Raw genomic sequence first — 26,904 nt, 5'->3', positions numbered from 1 at the left:
TTGGACTGGTGATAGCAAAGCTCAAAGTACTCCAACTATAACTTGGAATCCGAAATGATAAGCCCATTCAGCCTACCATCTTTATTGCACTGCAACCTAAGGTCTCTTTCTCGAAATCTTAAAGTCAATCTCCTAATACGTGATACGTTAGTAGCATGGCATGAAAAAGGACATAAATTAAACCTCTTCCCATGGGTATCCAACCATCTCCAAATACATGGAAACCTTACCTTCCCCCAAACTCTACAACACCCTGGCTATGCTGAGTGGGCTTCTCATGGGCTGCAGAGATTTGCTCAACTTTTTGATACCTTCACGGGTTCACCCCGACAGATCTCCCAAATGCTATCTCGCTTTGACCTCCCGACCCACCATTTCCTCTATGTACATCAAGCCATCCACCACACTTCAGGTCTAAGTCAACACAAACTTCAAAGATTTCATTCATCCGCCATGGACACTCTCCTGGAAACCCAGCAATAAAAATACTGTCCCAGCCTCAAAAGTGAGCAGCCAACACAACAATAAGACTAATTGCAAAATAATATATAAGATAAATGTGTAGTGCTAATGATATGTATTAATATATCCAAGATGTAAATCTGGGGACTATATAAACTGCAAATACAATCATAGCCACACCATTTATTCCAGGCCACATAGCAGCGCACACCTCCACTTCTTAGTATTTTTAACAGGTTATTTACCCATCGGCGATTCGGGGAGCCTCATCGGGGGCCGACAAAAAGTTGTCAATGGGTGACTTATTTTAAGCAATTTTGGTATACAAAAAAGCCCCATCCTTAGCCTTTGGGGAAGTGGATGTATACACAACATCCCTTAACTGTGGAACAATTTTTGGAGGAATGTGCCGTGAGCTATATTGTCAACAAAACACCCATAAATTGCGGCCATACTATCTTGGCATCTTTAAGCGTTCCTACTGTACATATATGGAGGAGTGCTGGTGACAAGAATTACCATGCCATCGCTACTTTCTGCTCTTCACCCCTGATGAAAGTTCTGTAACAACAGAAACTGGAAATGCGTCGGGTTTGGGATACCTATGAAGGTTTGGGATACCAATGAGAGTATTAGTGGTTCTTGTATAAGTGTGTTTTGTAAAATTTTCTATGATTGTATACTACATTGGAGGCATTTTTTGTCTGGGTGTCTCCTCTTTTTACTATTCTGTATTGTTCAAATAAACATAAGTTTTTACTTGTGAATCTGGGTGGTGGTGGTGGTCTATTAAAGTCCCATTTAGGGTGTTTCCTTCTCTTTTTTCAAATACAATCATATAGTACTCAGGGAAAAGAGTGCATATAGTGAAAAGGTGTCAAAAACCGTGAATGTGTAAATAAAAAAGGAAAGTGATTAAAAAATCGCAAAAAAACGCATAAACGTATAAAAGGATATAAATCACAAAATGTGAAGTGAAAACTTCAATGTTAGCAAGTAATAAGTATAAACACTCTGTATAACTGGGAAAAACAAAGAGATGTTATAATCAAGCTTTCAAACTGAATATAGATCCCATGAGTATAATCTGAGGTATATAATACAAAATACAAATATAGTGAGTGCAAGTGATGACGATTAAACGCTGTCGGTAATAAATCAATGTTATAAATGCATCCCATATAGGTAAAAACAGTGATATAAGTCCATGATATTAAGATGCCATAACGTGCATGCAAAATGGTGTAGGACTGTCCTCTAATCCTCCGTGCAATATCAACACACGATTGTTACCCTAAATGGGTGACACCCCAGTAGAAGTCTTTGCAGACGAAATGCGTAAGGTTATTATGCTTGCAAAGCCACATTTTACTGCACATGTTGTATTCACAATACACCAAGGTTATCTTTATCTGTTGCACTGTAAAATTATAAAGTTATATTGTTTTTGTTCTTAAAATCCACTAAAGCTTCTTAAACAAAAAAAAAGAGGAACTGTCATCCTTATTTATATTACAAGGGATGTTTACATTGTTTGTTATAGGAATGCAAGTGATTAAAAAAATACATAAATAAGGGTACAGTGTAAAAATAAAGAGTAAAATAAATAAGAAAACAAATAAAATAAAGTGTCTCATCCCTTCATGCTTGAGCGCAGAAATGAATGCCTGAGTAGGTCGCGCAAAAATATGTAAATGGTGTTCAAACCACACAGGTGAGCTATCTTTGCAAATGTTAGAGCAAAAGCAGTAATTCTAGAAATAAAAAATGTTTAAAGCGTAACCTATGGAGATTTTTAAGTACTGTAGTTCTTCGCAATTTCATGAGCATGCACAATTTTAAGGCATGACATGTTAGGTGTCTAATTATTCAGCATAACATCATCTTTCACATTATACCAAAAGATTTGAGTAAGTATTGTGTTTTGTTTTAATTTATTAAAGTGTATTTTTTCCAAAAAAATTGCATTCTAAAGACTGCTGTGTGAGATGTGAGCGTATTGCATTAACCGCCATTGTATTCTCTAGGATCTCTGCTAATATAGATATATATATAAATATATATATATATAAATATATATATATATATATATATATATATATATATATATATATATATATATATATATATATATATATATATATATAAAATGCTTGGGGGTCCTATGTCCTTTTCTAGCAAAAAATACTAATGTAATCTTTAAAACAAAAAGTTCCATAAAAGGCCTGGTCTTCAAGTGGTTAATGGTAAAAAATGACAGTAATAAATCAAAAGATGCAACCATTACAATACGCAACAATTGACTGATTGACTGAACATTGAACGCATGGAACATTGAACAAACAAAAAAAAGGACAAGCTTCTAAAGCCAAACTGCCATTGTTGTGATTGGTAATGCTTTAAGGATAATACTATAACTATTATAATAAGAATATAATAGTATTCCTCACAGGTCTCATTCCTACAGTTCTCCACAAGGATCTCCACAAGATCTCTATGTGAGTGTGACAGTTTCAGTGTGAATGGACCTTTAGATTGTTGGATGCTTCTTCAAAATAATTTCTTGGGCCCTGAAGGCAACCGAGGATCTACACTATACAATCAATTAGTTTTGTTGGGCTGTTTTGCATGCTGTCTTTTACCTCTATAGGACTTCCGCCAAAGCTTCAGACCTTCACCCCACCCACCACATTAATTTTTCACTTCTGACAAAATCTGTTCTAGAATGGATATCATAGAAAATAATTGATTTTTGATTGGATGTTATGAGTTATTGCACATTGCAGATCAGGTATAGTTTGTGTGTATTATAAAGAGGATTTCAGTCGAAGTAAAATAAATCATCCTTTAACCTTCATGTATGTAGCCAGTTATGAAAACATGACCTTCAAAAGTAGTAAAGTATAACCACTTCAATACCGGCACTTTCCCCTCTTCCTGACCAGGACAATTTTCAGCTTTCAGCGCTGTCTCAATTTGATTGACAATTTGCGCGGTCATGCAACACTGTACACAAACAAATTTTTTATTATTTTCTTCCTATAAATAGAGCTTTCTTTTGGTGGTATTTGATCACCACTGGGGTTTTTTTGTTAAACAAACTAAAAAAGACCAACATTTTTGAAAACAAAATGTTTTTTCTTTGTTTCTGTTATAAAATTTAGTTTTCTCCTTCAATGACGGACACTGATGAGTCGGCATTGATAGGCACTGATGAGGTGGTATTGATGGGCACTGATGAGTTGGCACAGATAAGGTGGCATTGATGGGCACTGATGAGGAGGCACTGATACAGTATGTAGAATTTATGGGCACTGATATGCAGCACTGATGGGCACCGATAGGTGGCACTTATATGCAGCACTGATGGGCGTTGATAGGTGGCACTGATAAGCACTGACAGACAGCACTGATGGGCACTGACAGGCAGAACTGGTGGGCACTGACAGGTGGCATTAAAGGGCACTGATTAGCTCTGATAGGCAGCACTGATTGGCACTGACAGGTGGCACTGATTGACACTAATAGATGACACTGATGATGAGGTACTGACAGGTGTTACTGATGGACACTGATTGGCACTGTGATGGGCACTGATTGGCACTGTTGTGGGCAATGATTGGCACTTTGCTGGTGCACATCTGATGGGGCTGTGCTGATAATCAATGTGCTGATTATCAGCACAGACACCCCCTCTGACAGGAAGAGCCACCGATCAGCTCTCCCTGTTAGCGCAAACCAAAGGAAAGACGTTTACCGGCACTTCCTGGTTCACACTGTGGTCAGCTGTGAATGATCCTTACTACGATTGGACATGCAATGTGTCAGAGTGACACACAGCACCACTGATCATCACGCTGCTCCCCCCCCCCCCCCCCCCGCGGGCGCGCGCTGGCATGTTATCCTGCAGGACGTCATAAGACGCCCAGTCAGGATAACTGAACCAACGCCCGGCCATCATTCTGCTATAGGCCGGGTGGGAAGTTGTTAAAGGAGACTTTGGCATAAAAAAAGGATCTGAGCAATTTAGACAATTTGTGCATAAACCTATTTTGTGATAAGTTCTTAATTATATGGTACATTTTCATTTTTAAAGGGTAAAAAAAAGTACTACCTCAGTTAAAGAAGTTGTAAAGCCTTAAGGTTTTTCACCCTAATGCATCTTATGCATTAAGGTGAAAAACCTTCTGTGCTACAATGCCCCCCCCCCCCCCACCAATGGTAAACTGGATAAATAGGGAGGGTGAATCTCCCTAATGGGGGCAGAGACAGCAATAAATACTGGCAGGTGATCTAATCCATCTACAAACAACAGACTTGGGGTGCACACCCTAAAAGATGTGTTTACATTCAAGAGGGTGCTGCCATAAGACAGAACAAAATAGATTACAGCGCACACATTCTAAAATTACATATAATTCCTGCAAGGCTATTTAAAAAACCTGAACATATTCAAAAATATGGGGATTTGGTTACATGTGGGCATATAGTGCTAAGCCAACTACTGCGTCAAAGTACCCCATTATCAGTGGGGCAATGCAATGCCCCACAGCCACCCCCAATGCTTAACTATATAAATAGAGAGGGTGAATCTCCCTAACTGGGGCACAGACAGCAATAAATACAGGTAGCTGTTCTAATTCATCTAAACTCTATCCAAAGCTAAAAAAAAAAGTTCTGCCTTTATTTATACTCAGTTACTCAGAATATTTTAACCAAACTGCATCTTGTATATGCCTTATTCTTTCCATACTCCCTGTAATTTAATAGAGTGGTAGGGGAGTGAAGAAAACACTAGTAGGTGCATCTGGGCAAGGAGGAAGTAAAGCAAATATTTTGCTGTTCCTTACATGTCCATGGCAAAGCCTGATCATTGCAGTGAAAATGTCACAAACCGTAAATTCCTCTTGCTTGCAACTATGGCAACAGTACACAAATTTCCCATAACTCTTCCCCTTACTGATAATTGACTCACTGTTTTCCCCAACATTAATTACAGGGCTTAAAGGTACACTATGAGCAGCAGAAGAAAATTTCCTTTGCAGTGGGTCTTCCCAACTCGACAAGGGTTAAATGCACATTAAGTACAGGGGTAGACGAATACGCTTTCCTTTCCTTACACCTTGCTCAAACAGGCTTCCACCAAGTTTTGCTGCTTGTCCCTCATTGCCTCTTCCCTTTTCTGCTCCATCGATCACAGGCTTTCTGACTTCATCACGTACAATGAAGGACCAGCAGTCCTGCACTGTATGCGAGGATGGGTGGGTTGGCAACCTGTAAAGTCCGAGAAATGAGGAGAGTGTCAGTTGCCCAGAGAAGAGAAGAATAAGGTATGCATTACAGCTTATTCATCATCCATTAGACCTTGCAACAGGGGGAGAAGGGAAGAGCAATTCAAGGGTATTTTGAAAACGATATTGCAATCTGTCACTTTACCCATTCAGGGTAAATGACAGGTTCTCTTGATAGGGCCATTCACACATACCGATAATAACCTTCCAATGCTTCCACAACCTTCTACTTGCCTTTGAAAACCCTTATATATACCCTTCCTGGACCTGATCAAACAATTGTCATCTAGTCACCTAGAGGAGGGTAGGTAGACAGTCAAGGACCCTGTGTAAGGTCTGACATGGAGCTTACACAGGTTTTATGATCCAGAAATCTGAAGGTGAACAGAGCTTCACTAGCAGCAAGAGATGGCAGAGAAAGCAAGTACCAGAGGGTGTAGGAGGGTGCCCTCTCAAGGGAACCTGTCACTTTTCATTGACATTCAGTTTAACTCATACTATTCTCATACTAACACTGACCTACCTTGTAACCCCAACCCTACAACTTGCCCACCCTCCCCCCATCCTTGATGTAAATGTAACACTTTATTTGCATACTTATGCATGTATATTTTGATAACTAAATGTGGGACAGATCAGAGGGGTCCCATACATACAGAGATGATCCCAAAAAGATACACTTATATAAACCCAAAATATGTTTTGAAAAACTTTTCTGCACACAGGCACATAGAAATTCATGTTACTTTGAAAAAGGCAGCAATAATGTCCACATTTCAGTTACTCATACTGTACCAACCAACACAATTATAGTTTTCTGTGCCCTTATGTGTGAAAGATGAAATGTTATTGAATAATTTGAGTTGCCACGCTTTATTAATTGCCCCTTATTTATATATCAAGAAGGTTTGTGTATAATGTAAACCATCCTTGAGAAAATAAATATTTCTAAAGTCTAAAGAGTCTTGATGGGTCAGAAAAAAATACTGCTTAGGAAGTTGTTTATTTGGCTGTCTTGATGTCCTTCTCTCTTCTAGGATAGATGTCTGCATTTTTGCAGATGTTATGCAGTCTACCAGTGACAGGATCAGACTCACACTGCATCCTTAGAACACTTGTGTGTGATGTGACATTCCGACCACAGAGAGCAAAGCAGAATGGAAATCCCAGTCAAAGTGCACAGCGTAGCCTCTAACTGTCCTGTATCCCTAGTCCTGAGCATCCAATCAGGCTGTGCATTACATCTGGCTCTCTTGCTCAGTCCTACAAAGAGGGGAAAGAAGGCTGTGCTACCTTTCTGCTGGCAGGGCTGCGGGCTGGTGCATGCTCTGTTAGTCTGACTAGAGAAAGAGGAGGGGTTGGAGTAGAGAAAGAGAAGCAGGAGGGGGGCTCCATCGCTAGGTTGTCTCCAAGCTATGCTGCTGCCAGTAGCAGGTTGCCAAGCAGTTATCATTGCTTCTGTGATGCAGAGGCTGTTGCTAATTGTAAAGAGGATCGTATCTTTGCATCTCCCTTGACTTTATTTATAATTTTGCATTCTTTATTCCTTGTGTGAGGGGCTTCCTTTTTTCCCCCCTGTAATATGCCTTTGATTGGATAGAAGACCGTTGTGATGGAGTGAGTAGTAACTCGTTCTTTTGGCTTTGGGGCATTGAACCAGACGCTAGCATCGCCTAGACCGGTGCAGTGGGCACAAGTGGGGGGCGATCATGACCACAGCTAAGGAACAAAATGCCACAGCAAAGACAGCGCATCAGCAGGAGCAGGTAATACCATTGTGATCTTCTTTTATTACACGGGAATTGTTTGAGAATGATTTCCTCCAGCTGATGCTAATATGCCACCTGAGTCACTACTAACGTACCAGTGCGACTGCCTGAAGCTGTGCTCCGTAGCCTGTGCAGTTTAGAGTTTGCTATTTTTACCAGATTGCCTCTATTTCATCAATTATGCATAGCTACAGAATACCAGGCAGGATAATTAAGCTGTCTTCTGTTCCTATCTATACATTCCACAGAGTGCTCCTGGTGGACTTTGGGAAGTTGCTTATGGGTTTTCAGAACTAGTTTCCAGTAGAGATCAGTTTATAGCTGAAAAAAAATCATTTGGCTAAGGAAGAACACTTGTCTGCACATATCCCTGCCTGCCCTGGCAAAAACATATGCAGGAAGCAGGGCTAGCAAGGTCCCACTATGTCTGTTAGATTCTCATTAGCACCTTGTGCCCTTCATTAACTGGAGATGTCTCCTTGTAAACTTTCTGCAGCTGGAAACGTGATTTGAGATGCTCACAGATATTCACATTGTCTGTTCTGCACATGAGAGGCAACCAGGCAGCAAAGATTTAAAGGCAGCCAATAGTTTAAAAAAGGGGATCAGCAGTTTCCTTAGCAAGCCTCTCCGGAGGGAAATAATCATGTACCTAAGTGAAGCAAAGATTCTCTTATTTCATTATGGTAAATCACTGCCCATCTGGATCAATAATTAAAGGAACCTAAGAAGACAGTACAGAAATATTCCTTGGGTCATGATTTTACTTTGTTGATACTAGATCCTAGGTATTGATCGACACTTAGACAGGACAGAATGATATTTGCACTGAATTGGATTTTGTTAGGTGGAGGTTTTAATCTCCATAGTTTCATGCCATGAAGGGTTAAAAGATAAAATGAATATTGATATTTAAAGTTTAAAACATTTTTTTTAGGCGTGCAAATTATTTTATTTTCATCTAAAAAATATTTAAAAAATAGAAAGCAGAATGATGTTATGGGTTTGTGCTGTGGTGTTGGAAAAGTATGACTGTTCATGTGCCAAGCTGGACCAAGCTATGTGGGTATATGAAATTTGCATTACAGTATGAATTAGTAAATTGATTGTGCAGTTCTACAAGGGATACAAAGCTGAGCGACATAAAAAAGCTTTTCTCTTCTGGCACTTGGGAACCCGGCTTAAGTGAATGTTACAGTGTTCCACCACACGGAGTTGTTTTATTTCTAAACATGACTTAGACATACCTATTAAATCTATTTAAAGCTGCTTTTTGCTGTGTATAACCCAGGGGTTGTGCTAGAAAAATGCAGCAACATGCCATATCTGAGCATTCACTTGTCAGAGAGAATCATTTCTAATGGAATTTGAGTACAGGGATATTTATTCAAATAGAACAGTTGGTATTATGTGAAAGGTTCAAGTAATTTTAGAATGAACTGCTTATGTATTTTACAGTAGGTAAAAATATTTTTCAGGTTTCTCTATTGTGACTGCTGGAAAATGGTTCCTTACTTTTGTCTAAGTTTTTTCCATTCTTGCACGTGCCCTGCTAAGTTATATACTAGTTTTATAGAGTACTAAACTTGATTCATCCTTAAAAAAATGAATACTATGTAAGCACAATTATAAACAAGAAGAAAGCTGTAGGCTTCCATAAATGTTTACATAGCACACACAATGTTCTCATGGCATTATTTAAAGTAGTTACATACATTTTGTCATCCTTGAACTGTTGATATACCTAGTTTTCCCTTCCAAACCAGAGCTATAGATTCCCACCAAGTCACATGAAGAAATAGTGGAGTTTTGATCAGTTGACCTCTGTTGAAAAGATGGATCAGAGTTCAAATAGCACCAGATTGGTTCCGCCTTATTGTCAGTGTCTTCAGTAGAGAAGATGACCAGTGTTCCAATATTTGATTGTGTGGTTGCCATCAGAGGAAGGGAAAGCACTAGTCGCATGGTCTACTGAAGAGGCTATGAGGACCAAAGTCCAGATAGAGAAGGCGGATCAGAAGCTCAGCTTGAACTTTGATTCTCCCTTTTAGCTGAAATCATGTGACTAACACTCTAGCATTTGGCAGGCAACCATTCTGTAGGGAAGGTAATTTAATTCTTTTAGCATGTATACATTTAGGAAGACAGGATGGTCAGGAAAGTGTGGAGTCTCTAGTTCAGTATAGTTTGACTTTAATCCTAATCTATCACATGTGGAACATTAAAATTCATTAAAATTCTGAATTTCCTCTGTGCCTAGGCACTGCAAATAATTATTCAAGATGGCCACTCCAAAGGGAGTATTTTGCATTACACTGTTGGATTACTCTATTTGCTTACATTGTTTAATTAATCCATTCAGAGACTATATTTTGAATTGCATTGTATTCATCTGACAGACTCAGTTATTAAAAGCCATAATCCAGGTCAAACGTTTTCTTTTAATAGAGCAGAAAAGGTTAAGAACTTTAGTCAGTTTTTGTTTTTAAGATTTAATTGCTATCTATGACTCTGATAGAGAGATTAACTGTACTTTTTATCACTGTGACAGAATTTTGGTAAATCGCAGTCTCCAGGGTCACAAAGACAACCTTTCCTCATTTCACTAAAAAGAAGAGCGTTTGTGCCTTTTCTGTTCCCAAAGTAGAGATTTCCCATCATTCACTGTTTTCTTATCCCATTGCCCTATCCAGTTGGACATAGGCAGCAATAAATTCCTGATAGGGCTTCTAAAGCTGTTCATATACTATTAGAATTTCAGCAGGGCCGGCTGTCAAAAGACAATGGCTGCAGTGGGAAATTTGTTCATCTGAGCTGTATAGTGTGGATGGAAGAATCGGTTAGATTTTTTTTGGTTCAGGCTGAACGTAAAGTGCATTGCCAGTTTAACTCCTCTCTATTCCAACCAAGACTAATAAAAAAAGATTTGGGCTGGAGTTGGGATTTAACTAGGTGACTGAAGCATACTAAATCTCTCTTTACTTGACGATAATCTCCTTTCCGCTATTTACACGGCACCAAAGACAATCAAAAATCAGTCTTCAGAAGATTGATCAGAAATCAGTTTGTATTGTTCTTTTTACAATAAAATGAGTACATCTGTTTCAGGAGTAGCTTTTGTAAGTTGAAGCCCATGGTTTTATATAAGTTTAGGATGCAGATGTTAGATGATTTGTATTATTCATCTTTACAAAAAAAAATCAGGTAGATAACATGCTGGCATGACAGCGCCCACACACATGTGTTTGTGTGTGTGTATTTTTGTATGCGTGCATACTGTTCACGTAGTGCTGTCACTTTTACTTTTGTCTGGTCATTGTATACCCCAGTGTGGTACTCTGCTCCTTCATTCATCACATACTACCTTTCACTATTAATAATGATGTTCTAAAACTTCCACATGTGGTTGTATTGGATTTCCAAAGCCGACACATCACAGGAGAGATCTTTCTGTATACTCGGGCTCTGGTATTGGATTGCTAATCCTGTATCAGTTACAATTTGACTGGTAATGGAAACTGCAAATAAGACATGATAAACTTTAAGGGGCTGTTCAAAAAAGACTGTCACACTAATATATAAAAAAAATATGAACAATCAGTTGCATAGAATTATAGGTTGTAGAAATTTGCATTGTATGATAGCATTATTGTTCAGAGTGAGCAAAGTATGTTCTAAGAGTTTTCTATGGTGTCCTATGTTCTGATTCTTTTATACGTATGGATTAGTGTTCCCCTAGGTACATTGACTAAACAGAATATGTTGGATGTTGGATACGAGTTCAGGGAGGAAATTTCACCCTTATATGATTAAATTCAACACATTTCTCAGTGCGATGGAGGTGTCGGAATAACACAGCTAATACATGTAACCTATAGGGTCATATCACACACATTTATATTTCCTATATAGATGTACATTTGTGCTTTTAGCCACTGTAATTTTAGATCTCTTTGAGCCCTAGCAATTTCAGCCCTCCGCCAGAGGTCCAGGTTCTGTCCACCTCTTTTATAAAACCTTCCCACACTGTTGTCTGTGGAAGCTCATGACCACCAGATGCTTAAAGCATATGTTGGCTCTTAGAGTAGGTTACGTAATTTTTACAGAGATTTTCCATCCCTGCTTTCAAACAATATTTAATTTAAGCATTCACATAATATATATTTTTTTTCCTATCTGTAAATTTACACCTTAATTCCATGATTAACCCCATGCATGTCTATGTTAAAAACTAATAATTGCCATTTTCTAGGCCAATAAGCCAAGGGATTGACAAATGGCATGGGGGTGCTGGGCATTGCACTGGAGCATATATACCAAAGCAAAAATAATTAACTTTACTTTGGTGGGGATTAGGGATTTTATTAATGCTTTAAGTAAACCATTAAAAAAATGTAATTCCTTCAAATGACATGCCTGAGGGGTGCCCTTTACCTGCCTGTGAAGTAAAACTACTGTTTAAATTGCTGGTAAATAACAGCACTGGCCACTTACGTCTGTTTGTAAACATAGTGTCTGGGAATTTTCTTTATCTATACCAAATCCTTTGCCTAAATGAGGGTTTTATATACACTATGTTAACAAAAGTATTGGGACACCTGCCTTTACACGAACATGAACTTTAATGGCAACCCAGTCTTAGTCCATAGGGTTCAATATTGAGTTGGCCCACCCTTTGCAGCTATAACAGCTTCAATTCTTTTCAGAAGGCTGTCTGTTCACAAGGTTTAGGAGTGTGTCTATGGGAATGTGTGACCATTCTTCCAGAAGTGCATTTGTGAGGTCAAGCACTAATGTGGATGAGAAGGCCTGATTTGCAGTCTCTGCTCTATTTCATCCCAAAGGTGTTCTATCGGGTTCAGGCCAAGACTCTGTGCAGGCCAGTTAAATTCCTCCACCCCATGCTCACTCATCCATGTCTTTATGGACCTTGCCTTGTGGACTGGTGTGCAGTCATGTTGGAACAGGAAGGAGCCATTCCCAAACTGTTTCAACAAAATTGGGAGCATGAAATTGTCCAAAATGTCTTGATATGCTGACACCTTAAGATTTTCCTTCACTGGAACTAAGGTGGCCAAGCTCAACCCCTGTAAAGCATCCTCACACCATAATCTCCCCTCCACCAAATGATTTGGACCAGAGCACAAAGCAAAGTCCATAAAGACATGGATGAGAAAGTTTGGGGTGGATGTACCTGACTGGCCATCACAGAGTCCTGACCTCAATCCGATAGAACACCTTTGGGATGAATTATAGTGGAGACTGTGAGCCAGGCCTTCTCGCCCAATATCATTGCCTGACCTCACAAATGTGCTTCTGGAAAAATGGTCAAACATTCCTATAGACACTCTTTCAAACATTCCTATAGACACACTCCTTCACCTTATGGACAGCCTTCCCAGAAGAATTGAAGCTGTTATAGCTGCAAAGGGTGGGCCAACTCAATATTGAACCCTACCAACTAAGACTTAGTTGCCATTAAAGTTTGTGAGTGTGTAATGGCTAGTGTCCCAATACTTTTTACAATATAGATGTTAATGGGGACCCCTTACACAAAAAAAGTACATTATCCCCATGTTGGTGAGGATAAGGGCCACTTGCCACAACCCTTGCACAGTGGTTCAGGCAGAGGAATTATTTGAATCTGGAAGCCCCTTTTAGAAAGAAGAGGCATCCAAAAACTTCCCCTACCTAAAGAAAGAAAGAACTCATATCAGAGGGATATGTTAAAACCTGTTGCTATACTTGTTGCAAATTATGTCTCAAGCCCTGCTGCTAAATGTAAACAAAGAGGAGGGGTCTCCTGGGTGATGGTACTGACCATATATGGCCATGTGGCCATATTTAGTCAGTGATCTTATGTTATCTTTGCGCTTTGTGGACTGGGTGACATCATGGTTGCTAAGCAGTAGCACACAGCGAATGCCAGCACCCACTGCTTTCTTAAAGGCTAAGTTCACCTTTCAGGAAAAAATAATAAATGCACATTTTTTGTAGAAAAAAAACAGAAGCCTTCAAAGTATTGCACCAGTGATCACTGAATTACGGGTGCAATGTAAGGTTTCTGAACACTCTACCTCCAGCTTTGTGCCCATACCACCTTGTGGACTTCAGGTTACAAAGCTGAAGAAAGAATGAATGGACTACGAGGGCGCTCATCATCCCTGTCAATCAATGTGCTAGGAGAAGGTAGGAGGAGGGAGCAGAGAAGTGGATTATCAGATGCTGTGTGTTTGTATGTTTGTATGTACACGCACAATGTACAGATTATCTACAATAGAGCCTGCTAGGTAAAAGAAGACAAATATTATTTTAGGTTTAGTAGGTAAAGAAGACACTCATAAACAGGAAGGCAGGGCAGTGATTTTGGTACCCCCCAAGCAAGACAGAAAGGCATGATTTAAAAGAAGAAGACTAAGCCCTTGTACACACGGTCGGACATTCTGACAACCAAATCCGTTGGATTTTGTCCGAAACTGTTGCATACACACGGTCGGACAAAGTTGTCGGAAAATCCGATTGTACATAACATGATGACGTTATTTCGTTACAACGGGACTATGTTCAGGCTAGTAGCCAATAGCTTTGGTCTAGGAATTTGATCTGAGCATGCGTGGCACTTTGTCCGTCGGAGTAGGATACACATGATCGTAGTATGTCCGATCGGAGCATTTTGTCTGAAAATTTTACCGGCAAGTTGGAAAAGTTGGTCCGTCGGATATTTCGACGGAAACAGTCCGATGGAGACCACACACAGTCGGAATATCCAACAAAACGGTCCGATAGGACACATTCCATCGGAATCTCCGACCGTGTTTACAAGGGCTTAGTGTCTAAAGTAAGTGTGGACTACAGCTGCTAAAATGTAAAAAAAAAGGGTTTACAATCACTTTAACTATACAGTAGATGTTTATAGAATAACCACTAGGGGAGGCTCTCAATGGCTCAGAGCAATTACTCTGTCCTAACTTGCTTTGTGAAAAGGCATTACAGCACAGCCATAAGGGATGACTGAGAATCTTCACTGTGCATATTAATTTCATTTATCCAATCCAAAGCATCTGAACATGATTGGGTATTCAAGTGATCTGAAATTCACTTTTTACATGACTGGAAGTTCACACAATTTTAGATTCTCAAACCCTTCAATAAATCAAACCCTCCCATGTAGCACTGCAAAGCAAGAAACAGTAATGTGTAAATATAGCTGTCTGTTTGTATGTATATGATGGCATATTATACACAGAGACAGGGATTTTAAAAGATTACCAGCTACGGATTGTGTTGATATCTTTTGCATTTATCTCTTTTGCATTTATATCTAAAAAGAAAAAATGTATATTCGATTTAATGCGGCAACTACCATGTGGCCATGTATGTGAGTTGTACATTTTATTGCATTGGATTCTATTTGATGATTTATGTTTAGCCACAGCAGTTGGTTAGACAGTTTGTTCAACTCATCATTCACCTGGGTGAGCATGCCACATACTGTTCATCTGTTTCATGCAAATATTAGAAATCTGCCCCAAGCAATGCTATCAGAATATAAGCAACCATGATGTTCCTTTTATTATTGTACAGAGAAAACAACCTTAGTAACAAGACTGGCTGGTAAGCTTGCATTAGTCTGAATGTATTTAATGTCTAGGTTTAAGCAAGAAGCCTAAAGGTGGTTTTATAACTTCCTGGGATATGTAAAGGGAATGTGTAAACTTAGTTGACTTGCTGTATATAACAAAAAGACATTCCTTTATTTAACTCTTGATATGTTGGTCATAGAAAAAGTAGTTATTTTGCATTCGTGGCCTCATTTTGAAAATTCAGCATTAGATTGTGAAATACAATTTTGGCACAATAGGTTTTCTACTTAGTGGGTATTACCTTTGGCTTGCCTTGTAATTGTGCAGTTATTTTAAAGAGTGCATGAGCTATGTAAGCTATACCAAAAAAAAAAACCAAGAAAAAAACAAAACAAGCAGAGGGCAAAGCTCTAGTCACTGGTATTGCCTGCATGGCTGATCTTTACCCCATTGCTGCCCTTTTTTTCTGCTCTGTGTCTTTGTATGAAGGTGGTCATCTTGGTAAACAGAGAGCTTTGCTTACTCTGCTAACTGTCAGAATTGCCTCCCAGATGACTGGTGATCTGATGGCTGGTTAAGCAATATTAAAGAGGTGTCAACAGATGTTGGCAAGGCACAAATCTTCAGAATGAATGAAGCAGAGACAGCTTGCTTCTTGCACTGCAGATCTTAAGGTACAGCTTCATCTTCAAGAAGTAGAACAGTAATCAGCACAGTATTGGCAAGACTTACATCTAACTACCAATCAGAGGCGCCATTCCTATAGGCTTATAGTATCTCATGGAGCAGGTATAAAGCTATGAGACTTAAAGTATAGGAACTGTCCTGCCATTGAAGTGAATCTCCAACCAACCCTTTTTTTTAATGTTTTACTTTTTGGATTGTGGAAACAGGTTAGAACCTCTTTTTTTAGGTTTCTGTCTAGGTTCCGGTGAAGGAGATTTTCCTTCCCACCTTGTTCTAGTAACCAGCTGTCTCTAGGGCAGAGGTTCAGGGAAATTCTCCCCAATGGGTATACAGCAATAATACAGCAGAGATGTTTTGGCCCTTCATACTACACTAAAAATATTCTTGTTGCTGTTTGTGTACCTATTGAGATCTTACCACCTGTACCAGTGGCTTCTTGTTACCAGGAGAAGAACTGGGTAGAAATATCCCTAAAGGGGACAAAGACTGCAATACAACCACCCTGACCCTTCACACTCTACAATAAATGTAAAAAATAGAAGGTTTTGATGGGATTCTGCTTAAATGAAAACATTTTAGAAATTGCAAATTCGTGTTATAAAATATACATTCTTCCATGGGTTTGTGCATGTGGACTGAGCAGAGAATATTAGTAGTTTGAAGGTTGCTGTATATCAACTGATGAAGCCCCTTAACCTAATCATCCAGATGTCAAATCTTCAGTTGATTGTGTATGCGTGTTTGGCCAGCTCTCTAGATGCTTAGCAACCAAGCTGAAAGTCTGGTGATTTTACTATAATCACGTATGTTTGGAGACATGGTCTGCAGTTTCCATCCCAATAGTTCCATAATGATCAGTAGGGGATATGATTTTTTTTTGCTTTTCCTATCAGGCAGCTATTGCCAGATGATGACTAAAACTGCCTAATCTGCAGTCACAGCTGACATGGGTAGGGACAGCTTTGGATAACTCTGTAATAAAAAGCAGGTCTAATATCTAATATACCATGTTATAATCTGCTTGCTTGAAGGTAGCTATTATTATCTGTGAGCATAAAGCAACACAACGCTGCATCAATATCACCATATCAATGCAGACAGTAGCTTTCCTTCTTGTAGCTCCATCCTACCAAACACTTCTCCACTGGCTCCTGTTGTTGCCACTTGCCAAAAATTATATACAAAATATTCCAAACCCAGTAAACCAAAAATTCATAGTAATGGTTTCCTAAAGACCATTAGCCTGATCAACCAGTAGAACAAGGACAGCCAGACATAATTGCTGTACAATATGTTTTAAAAGTCCTGTAACATCCCTTTGGTGCACCAGCCTCATGCAGCTATCAACACACCAACCCCACCAATCCCAATGCTTGACATGCCAACCTCTTGAAATAATAACCCCACTTGTCCTTTGACACATAAGCCCCACTTGCCTCCGGACAAACCAGCCCAATCTGTCCCTTGACACACAAGAGCCACAAGCTCCTTGAAACACAAACCCAGCCCCTTGACAGGCAATCTTTTACATGTGGTTTCATGGCTGCTGGAACTACAGGGACACATATGCTACTGTAGGACACCAGCTTTAGAGATAAGTGCCGACCTGCACAGTAGTTTATGTCCCTGATTACTGAGTTCACTGTAAAATGTAGTTTTCTGGTCCACGAATGCCCCTATGGTCACCTTGCTCTAAACGGTTTTCTTGATGCTGGTAGACTTTTTGACCCATATAATGCTTTGACTAGAATACACTATATTTCAAGAGACTAGAAAGGCTTGTACTCCTAATGAACAGCATTCCCAGGAATAGCCTGGAATATGGGCAAAACATGTTGGGACCTCCATTCTAAAGTGTTGTATCCATAAAAGTGTATTGTATTGTACTTGCAATAAATTGATCTTTAAAACTTTTTTTTAATTGTCTTTGTATAAAACTTTTTACTATATCTTGAGATCACTATTTCTTATATATATAATTTTTTTCACCTTAAAAATCCCATACAATCCTTTTCTTATGATTTCATAACGTGCCCTTTGACACACCAGTCTCTATCCCCTCTGTCACCCTTGGCATACCAACTACACCCACCCTTCCACATTCCACCCTCCCCTTAACACACCAGTCTTGCATTGCGGGTCAACATTTAGTTACACTGTCCATAAATAGGCAATTTCACTTTTCCTTTTTAAAAGGTGTCAACATTTTTGGCTTAGAAAAATTATGTTTGTACTACTGTAGAAGAACAAGAGTCTGAATATAAATTGCCAGTAAATGTACATGATTTCAAGCTTTTTGAAGTTATTTATTACTAATTATTATTAATTATTATTATTTTATTTTGAATATATTTTTGCTTCATTGTAGACAGGATCTATCTATCTATCGAATTATCTATCTATCTATCTATCTATCTATCTATCTATCTATCTATCTATCTATCTATCTATCTATCTATCTATCTATCTATCTATTTATATACCTATCTGTCTATCTATGTATCTATCTATCATCGATATATCATCTGTTTTTCCTTTTAAGCTTACCGAGTACAGAGCAGCTCCTACAATCCCTCAAGTCATAATTGTCATGGACAATCATCTTCCTTTGTAGTAGATTAGTACAAACTATTGACAGTTCCAAATAGCTATTGCTGTTTTTTCAAAAGTGGGAAATCATTTGTTGTATAGACATACATTTTTAATTCATCAAAGTATTCAAAAGCTAGATAAACCACGTTATATATCGTTTTTCCCCTATTTTTAAGTTTCTCTCTGAAGTAAAATCATTGTGCAATCAAAATGTTTCTGTCATACATTTATCTCTTTTGACTTCCCATTGCATGAAGGTTTGACAGGTATTGATGTTTGTCACAGAATGTAATACTGAGTGAATGCATACCACAGAAAGATGAAATAAAAATTATAACATGTAGATTTCTGGCTTTCACTTGAATGAGCAAAAATAATGCATGCATTTCTTTAGCCTAGACTTTTATCCAATTCCTGACACTCATGCCCCCTCATATTTAAAGGTATATTCAAGTTAAACATGAAAAATTTGCATTTAAGCTCATTTTGAAAAGGTTGTCTCCTTTGCTCGTTAAATTCTTATGGCTTCAGTCTCTTGCTTGACTTGCTACAATGTTGACATATTTCAGCCTAATTTGTGTGGAGGAAGAGACTGGGGAATTGCTTCCTCCTGCTTGCAGTAGACTGATGACATCAACAATTTGTTCATCCACCCATAAAGAGATACTGAAAGTCCACTTAAATCTTTGACCATCTCACTTATATTTGCTGCAGTAAGTAATGAATGCCAGCATTACAGTGCAATCTTTTAAATATTACACATCCAAAGGGAGAGAGACAATGCCCAATTACATGCTGTACCCCATTAGATTATTAAGCAAATTGATGAACAAAGTTTGATTGACAGGTGGGGATGAAAATGAAAGCAAACACAACATTTAAACTGTGAGCAATGAAATAAAAGAATTACCTAAAAGAAGTTTAGCTGATTGTGTTAAGCTCGTGTTGGTTTGTAAGATGCCACAACCTCTTGTGCCCTGAATCTTGTACCCAATGCACTTGAATAGAAATTATCCTTTTGGTGGTCACATCATATGAGATTGCAGTTGCCCCTTATTTGACCTACTATCTTGATTTCAATTCTGAAATGGTACCTAACTTCTATTTTAAATTAGAAAGCCACTGACCTCTGTTTAATAATGTTTAATCGCTCGGAAGAATTGTAGGTGCCTGGTGCAATGTTGGAAATCTGATGGGAACACGTCCGGATGAATTTCCTGCATTGCTTTGTAAAATAGACGGTGTTCAGAAATGAAAGGCATCGCAATGTATGCCGTGACCTGCCACATTTCCTTGATGCTATGTATAGGAATAATTGGTGAAATAATGTGATATTCGTGTTAAATATATAAATGTTGTGGTATTTTGAATGATAAAGAGGAGGAACAATCTGACTGAATCTCCAGGAACACAAGGTATTATTGAGGCAGCTCTGAAAGTTGAGTAAAGTGCTAGGCTTGTAATATATAATAATGAAAAAATTCTAAGTACTTCATTACCAATTCAAGCTAGAATAAATGCATTCAAATGCCAGGCGAATAGACAATAGGAGGCAGCATTATATTTGTAATGCGAATTCATGTGGAATAAATGTCTCCCTATACAATAGCACCTTTCACCCTATTCCTTAAAAAAATAATACCCGATCCAGTACACAAGCAATACGGCTATTGTACAGACATAGTTTAATTCAAGGAGAGCACCAAGCAGTGCAAACACCCTAAGCAGAAGTACAGAGTGGAATATTAGGTCTACGTACCTCTTAACTTTTTGAAATGAGAAGCAGGGATCTGATTATTGGAAAAGACCCAATTTACAAGTCTTGCAACCTAAGTTTAGGTAAAACATTAGGTAAAAATCAGCACAAGGGTTGTTACTTACATTCAATGTAAAGTGTCACTTGTGCTGTTGCTGGCTGCCATAGTGGCAATCTGAAGTCCTCTTGGTAGCCCACTTTTATTTAAAAGAAAGCAACCAGCAAAACAACCAGACTCCTGTAATTGAGACCCTCTGCCTCTTGGCTTCTGGCTGGGTTCTTTGATCTCCAAAATGAGACCTTCCATCTCATGGCTCCTGACTGGGCCCTCTGACCCCTCGATTAGACCTTCTGTATCCCACACTGTGAGCTGTCTCCAACCGGGAGCCCTCAGCTATCCTCAGACCTGAGTATATAATGACACTCATTGGAAGAGATGTAGGTGTGGTACTGGTCATATAAGGTCTGTGCCTTGTAATGTAAACACCTTATCACGTCAAATATTTGTTAAATTATTTTTGACTTTGCATATCACTTATTCTTTATTTATGATGTCGACTGTTAAACATTGGTCACCTTAGATCACTCCAACCCTTATAGTACATCCACGTTTTTTTAACCACTTCCATACCAGGCACTTTCCCCCCTCCCTGACCAGGACAATTTTAAGCTTTAGCTTTAATAATTTTCAACCCACAAATAGAGCTTTATTTTGGTGGTATTTGATCACCGCTGCAGTTTTTAATTTATGCACTATAAACGAAAAAAGACTGTCAACTAAAAAAAAAAACTGATGGACACTGATAGGCGGCACTGATGGCACTGATAGGCAGCATTGATGGGCTCTGATAGGCGGCACTGATGGGCACTGATAAGTGGCACTGGATAGGCAGCATTGATGAGGAGCTACTGACAGGCATTACCGAATGGCACTGATTGCCACTTTGATGGGGCACTGACAGGCCTTACTAATGGGGCACTGATTGGCACTTTTTAGGCCCTGATTGGCACTGTTGTGGGCACTGATCAACACTGTTGTGGGCACTGACTGACAGTTATTATGGGGACAGGCTGGCAGGTGCTGGCCACTGTTTGGTACCTTTTGATGAGGGCTGTGCTGATAATCATTGTGCTGATTATCAGCACAGGCCCCCCCTCTGACAGGAAGAGCCACCGATCGTCTCTCCCTGTCAGTGTGAACCAAGGAAAGCCATTTACCGACACTTCCTGGTTCATGCTGTGATTGATCACAGCTGATCAGGTGGTAAGAAGCCTCCATCAGAGGCTTCATACCATGATCAGAGTTGCGGTGTGTCAGAATGACACACAGCACCTCCAATCACCATGCTATGCACCCCTGTGGGCACGGGCCAGCTGTGATATCCCGATTACATCATATGACTTCTGGTCAGGATATCAAAAGTACTGTGCCGCCGTCATTCTGCTATATGGCGGGTGGCAAGTGGATAAATTACATTACAAGGCACAGACCTTATATGAACAGCGCCACACCTAGATCTCTCCCGAACAATTCTTGTACTCCACCCAGGTGGTTGAATCTGTAGCTGCAGCAGTTCTTTGGAACCACCAACAACAAATTGTAATCATATAATGACACTGCACACTTGTGTACTCAAGCAGGTTGTAGGTGTCTAGCAAAACCTGCACACAGAATTGAATGTTCCAATCCAAAACTATAGAATCCAGAGAAAGCCAAATACACAGCTTTTTTTGCCCAGAGACACTAGTCTGGAACTTCACATGTACCCTAAATGGGAATCCTATGTCTAGCACCTCCCAAAATATATCCCAACTTTAATAATATGGATAACCTGTATGCTTTTTGCACAAGGGTGGAATGCTCACATGCATACATTTTTGGTGATAGCAAACCTGTAAAAAAGGCACTGTCATTGTACCTTCATCAGCCCGACTTAATCTTATTTTAACCACTAGCCAACCAGCCGCTGAAGTTGTACTGCGGCAACATGGCCCAGCTGCACGAATCATCGTTATGCTACGTTGGTAGCATAAACGGCCACTAGGGGGCGCTTGTGCACCGCCTGGAAGTGCACATGTGCTCCCCGAGCCAATGCGAGTGCCCAGTCTCGATCACCGCCGGGCTTCCGAGAACGCTCGGGGCACATGGAGAACCGGGAGCTGTGTGTGTAAACACACAGTTTCTGGTTCTCTGAGGAGTGAACTGACAGATTGTCTGTTCATACAGAGTATGAACAGCGATCTGTTCATTTCCCTGCACAGTTCCATCCCCCCTTCAGTTATAACATGTACTAGGAGACACATTAACCCCTTCACTGCCCCTTAATGTTAACCCCTTCACTGCCAGTGACATTTTTACAGTAATCAATGCAATTTTAATCGCACTGATCGCTGTATTAATGCCAGTGATCCCAAAAATGTGTCAAAATTATCTGACATAATGTTGCGATAAGAATCGCTGATCACTGCCATTACTGGTAAAAAAAAATATTATTAAAAATGCCATAAAACTATCCCCTATTTTGTAGATGCTATAACTTTTGTGCAAACCAATCAATAAACGCTTATTGCGATTTTTTTACCAAAAATATGTAGAAGAATACATATCGGCCTAAACTGAGGGACAAAAATGTTTTTTAGATATTTTTTGGGGATATTTATTATAGCAAAAAGTGTTTTTTTCAAAATTATCGCTCTTTTTTTGTTTATAGCACAAAACTGCAGAGGTGATCAAATACCACCAAAAGAAAGCTCTATTTGTGGGAAAAAAGGACATAAATTTTGTTTAGGAGCCACGTCGCACAACCGCGCAATTGTCAGTTAAAGCAACGCAGTGCCGAATCGCAAAAAGTGGTATGGTCTTTGGCCAGCCAAATGGTCCGGGGCTTAAGCAGTTAATATTATGCTAACAATTTATTAAAAACATTTTCCCCAATTGCATGCATGCAAATCGTTAAAATTGGAATAAAGGTCTCCGTAAGTAAAATGCATACATTCACTTGGAGCTTTACCATTAGGCTATGTTATATAAAAGTTGCAATAATGTGACATCATTTTAAACAGACTTATTAATTATATTTTGGGATAAATATGCGGGGATGTGCAAATTATTATGTCAATCTTATTTTGGGAGAAATTCCAGGAAAATAAATTTTCTAATTTTTCATTATTTATTCTGAATAATATCTAAAGAAAAAAATATATAGGCACCCAGATTATAAAATTACCAAATTAAATTTGTACTTATGCTGAAAAAAAACATATATATCATGTTAAGGTAGACTACTAACAATGCCTTGGGACCTATTGGGGTTTAGGAACATAAAGTCCTGGGGACTTACAGTAAGTGGTTTAAATGTATTACCAAATTATTATGGGATATGAAATTAATTATAAATATTTTATAATAGTCTTATTTCTATAGCTTTAATATTCAAGTTTTATTGACACAAGTTAATTAAAGAAAAATTACAGGAATAGCATACAAATCTATATAAGTAGCTTCATAAATGTTTGTTTAGCCTTCCTGTGGACCAACACAATTGTGTTGAACTGGATGGACATTCATCTTTTTTGTGAACCTAGCTAACCATGTAACTATGTGTGTCTGTCTTTTGTTTTTGCATGCCCTGCTTGGCAGAAAAGCTAATGATTCACATTGGAATTTCAGTCTGTTTTAGTTCCAGAGGCCCCCTGGTGACATAAGGCTTTCTGTGTATGTTTAACAGCACACGTTTTTTGCTGTCTGCCACAGACATCTGATCTGAGCAAAAGTAGACCAACAAAAAAATCAGTGTAGCAGGTGGTGGTGCTAGTCTTTCAATTTTACACTTCAACAGAATCTCATGAGGCTCACAATTTAAACAAAGAAGTACATATAACCTGGTATTATATTTTTCATTACCTGATAATGTTTTTTTTTTGTCTTGACCAAAGTCCTCCCCTCTTTTGGAAACTGTATACAAAGAAATAAATTGTGTTTTATGTGTTTAACCCCTTCCCACCGCCACTTCCAGCCCTTTAAGAACATTTAGACGCCAGAAGGCAAAGGAGGGAATTTGGATTATGTGACCACTGTGATTGGTTGTCACAGTGGTCATATGAGTATGTTCAAGTATGCATTGGGAGTTCTCCGGTCCTCGCCGATGACTGTGCAGGGAGCGTGCAGGGCGCACACTGTCAGCACAGTTTTGTGTTTACAAATGGCTGCTTATATTATTATTATTATTATTATTCAGGACTTATATAGCACCAGCAATTTACGCAGCGCTTTACAATATAAAAAGGAGACAATACAGTTACAATACAAAAAAATACAAGAGGATTAAGAGGGCCCTGCTCAGAGGAGCTTACAATCTAATAGGGTGGGGTAGGTGGTACAAAAGTTTATAACTGTGGGGAATGAGCTGATGGAAGTGGTAGGAGATTAGTTGGAGACATGATAGGCTTCCCTGAAGAGATGAGTTTTCAGGGATCCCCTGAAGGTAGCAAGAGTAGGGGATAGCCGGACCAGTGGAGGTAGCGAGTTCCAGAGCATGGGAGGGGCTCTCTGAGCTGAGCTCTCTATGTGGGCTCTCTGAGTTAGGGCCCACCTGCCAAGAGGCTGCCTATATGCATGCGGCTGGTGGGAAGAGGTTAAAGTAGAGGTACATGTTAAAGATGAATTCCAGGCATAGTATACTTTTACATAGTTACATTGGTCCAGCTGGGTAGCATGTGACATACCTGGCCAATGCTCCTGGAAGCTGGAATTCACTAAAGTAGACACTATTATTCCAGTGAGGCCTGATGCACTGTAAACAAAGGAGGTTGACCACCTGGCATGGGCACCATGAAGAGAATGCCTTGCATTTCCTGAATAAATTCTTAGCATTCTCTGATTGGATGAGGTGGAGAGGTGGGGCAGTGATGTCATGGGACCCAGAAGCAAGTGGAGATTACTGGAGTAGAAGTGCCTACTTCAGTGGTTTCCAGCTTCCAGGGTCATTGGCCAGGTATGGTATAGTATATGCATAGTTATATTGGTCAAAGCTGGACCATTGTAACTATGTAAAAATATACAATACCTGGAATTCTTTTTTAAAGTAGACCTAAACTCTAGCGCTATATTTTGTTGTATATCATTTTGTTGTATATCATTATATTAATTATATTTTTATCCCCATACAATACTCCATCCTTTATTATTCTTTTTTTAATCTGAGTTTTGCTGATCTTCTCAAACCTTTTTTAGACACTTGTCTACATGCACTCTCTCCCTAAATCAGCAGTACTTCATCACACTGGACTGACTCCTTTGTAGTGACAATGGTGACTGGTAAACAACACACAATATAGCATCATTACAATAGTAATGGGAAGTACCTAAACAAAGTGTAGCAGGATCGTTTTTTTGATGCCGACAGTATACAGAAGTTTGAAAATGACTTTTAAAAATTATATTAATATGTTAAAACTTTTATGGGGTTTTAGCAAATGGATTTAGATTCCTTTAAGAAACATTGAGCATGGACAATACCATAGGTGCCAATCAATTTACAGGGCGATTTTCAAAAAAAATGACTTTAACGAAATCCTAAACCCACCCTCTATCCTGAGCTAGGCATATTCTGGTGCATATACACATTTATTATGATGCCCCCCTCCACTGACCTGTAAAACTATTCCATAGCAAATGCCTCCCCTCTAGCAGTACTGTCAACTTGAGCAACCAATTGTCGTAAGGACATGGGGTCTACTGTGAGTGTAGATATGTTTAAATGTTTAATTTATTGGCCATTTTTCAGAGAATATGAATGATAACACAACAAAATGTCTTTCACTCATGGTTAGTGATTGGCTGAAGCCATTTATTATCAATCAACTGTGTTTACTCTTTTTATTTCATAATGACAACAGAAACTAGCCAATTGACCCTGATCAAATGTTTACATACCCTGGTGATTTTGGCCTGATAGTATGCACACAAGTTGACACAAAGGGGTTTGAATGGCTATTAAAGGTAACCATCCTCACCTGGGATCTGTTTGCTTGTAATTTGTGTGTGTGTAAAAGGTCAATTAGTTTCTGGACTCCTGACAGACCCTTGCATCTTTCATCCAGTGCTGCATTGACGTTTATGGATTCTGAGTTATGGAAAAAGCAAAATAATTGTCAAAGGATCTGCAGTAAAAGGTAGTTGAATTGTATAAAACAGAAAAAGGATATAAAAATATATTCAAGGAATTGAGAATGCCAATCAGCAGTGTTCAAACTCTAATCAAGAAGTGGAAAATTAGGGTTTCTGTTGAAACTAAACCATGGTCAGGTAGACCAACTAAAATTTCAGCCACAACAGCCAGGAAAATTTTCGGGATGCAAGGAAAACCCCACAACTAACTTCAGGGGAAATACAGGACTCTCTGAAAACATGTGGTGTGGCTGTGTCAAGATGCACAATAAGGAGGCACTTGAAGAAAGATGTGCTGCATGGTCGAGTTGCCAGAAGAAAGTCATTACTAAGCAAATGCCACAAAGTATCCCACTTACAATATGCTAAACAGCACAGAGACAAGCCTCAAGCCTTCTGGCACAAAGTCACTTGGAGTGATGAGACCAAAATTTAGCTTTTTGGCCACAACCATAAACGCTACATTTGAACAGGAGTCAACAAGGCCTATGATGAAAGGTACAGAGGTGGATCGCTGATCATTTGGGGATGTGTGAGCTACAAAGGCTCAGGAAATTTGGTCAAAATTGTTGGCAAGATAAGTGCAGTATGTTAT

At 39.1% G+C, this 26,904-nt stretch overlaps 1 protein-coding gene across 4 annotated transcripts in view; it reads left to right on the top strand.

Moving 5' to 3' along the window:
- The window catches only part of DPP6 (dipeptidyl peptidase like 6), a 1,860,394-nt gene that overhangs the window by 986,473 nt on the left and 847,017 nt on the right, over positions 1–26,904 (top strand). The window contains exon 1 of one of the 4 annotated variants that reach the window (XM_077491166.1): positions 7,108–7,519. The exons of the other annotated variants lie outside the window; for them this stretch is intronic. Within the exon in view, the coding sequence (XP_077347292.1) occupies positions 7,463–7,519 (57 nt within the window). The 5' untranslated portion in view covers positions 7,108–7,462. Of the gene's footprint in view, positions 1–7,107; positions 7,520–26,904 lie in introns of those variants that run through there. 4 annotated transcript variants of the gene reach the window in all.

Source organism: Lithobates pipiens, unplaced genomic scaffold, assembly GCF_037356315.1.
Source record: "Lithobates pipiens isolate NorthernLeopardFrog02 unplaced genomic scaffold, aLitPip1_a1.2 Scaffold_19, whole genome shotgun sequence".
Taxonomy (NCBI): domain Eukaryota; kingdom Metazoa; phylum Chordata; class Amphibia; order Anura; family Ranidae; genus Lithobates; species Lithobates pipiens.
Note: the sequence above shows the minus strand (reverse complement) of the source record. Positions and strands in the feature narration are given on the sequence as shown.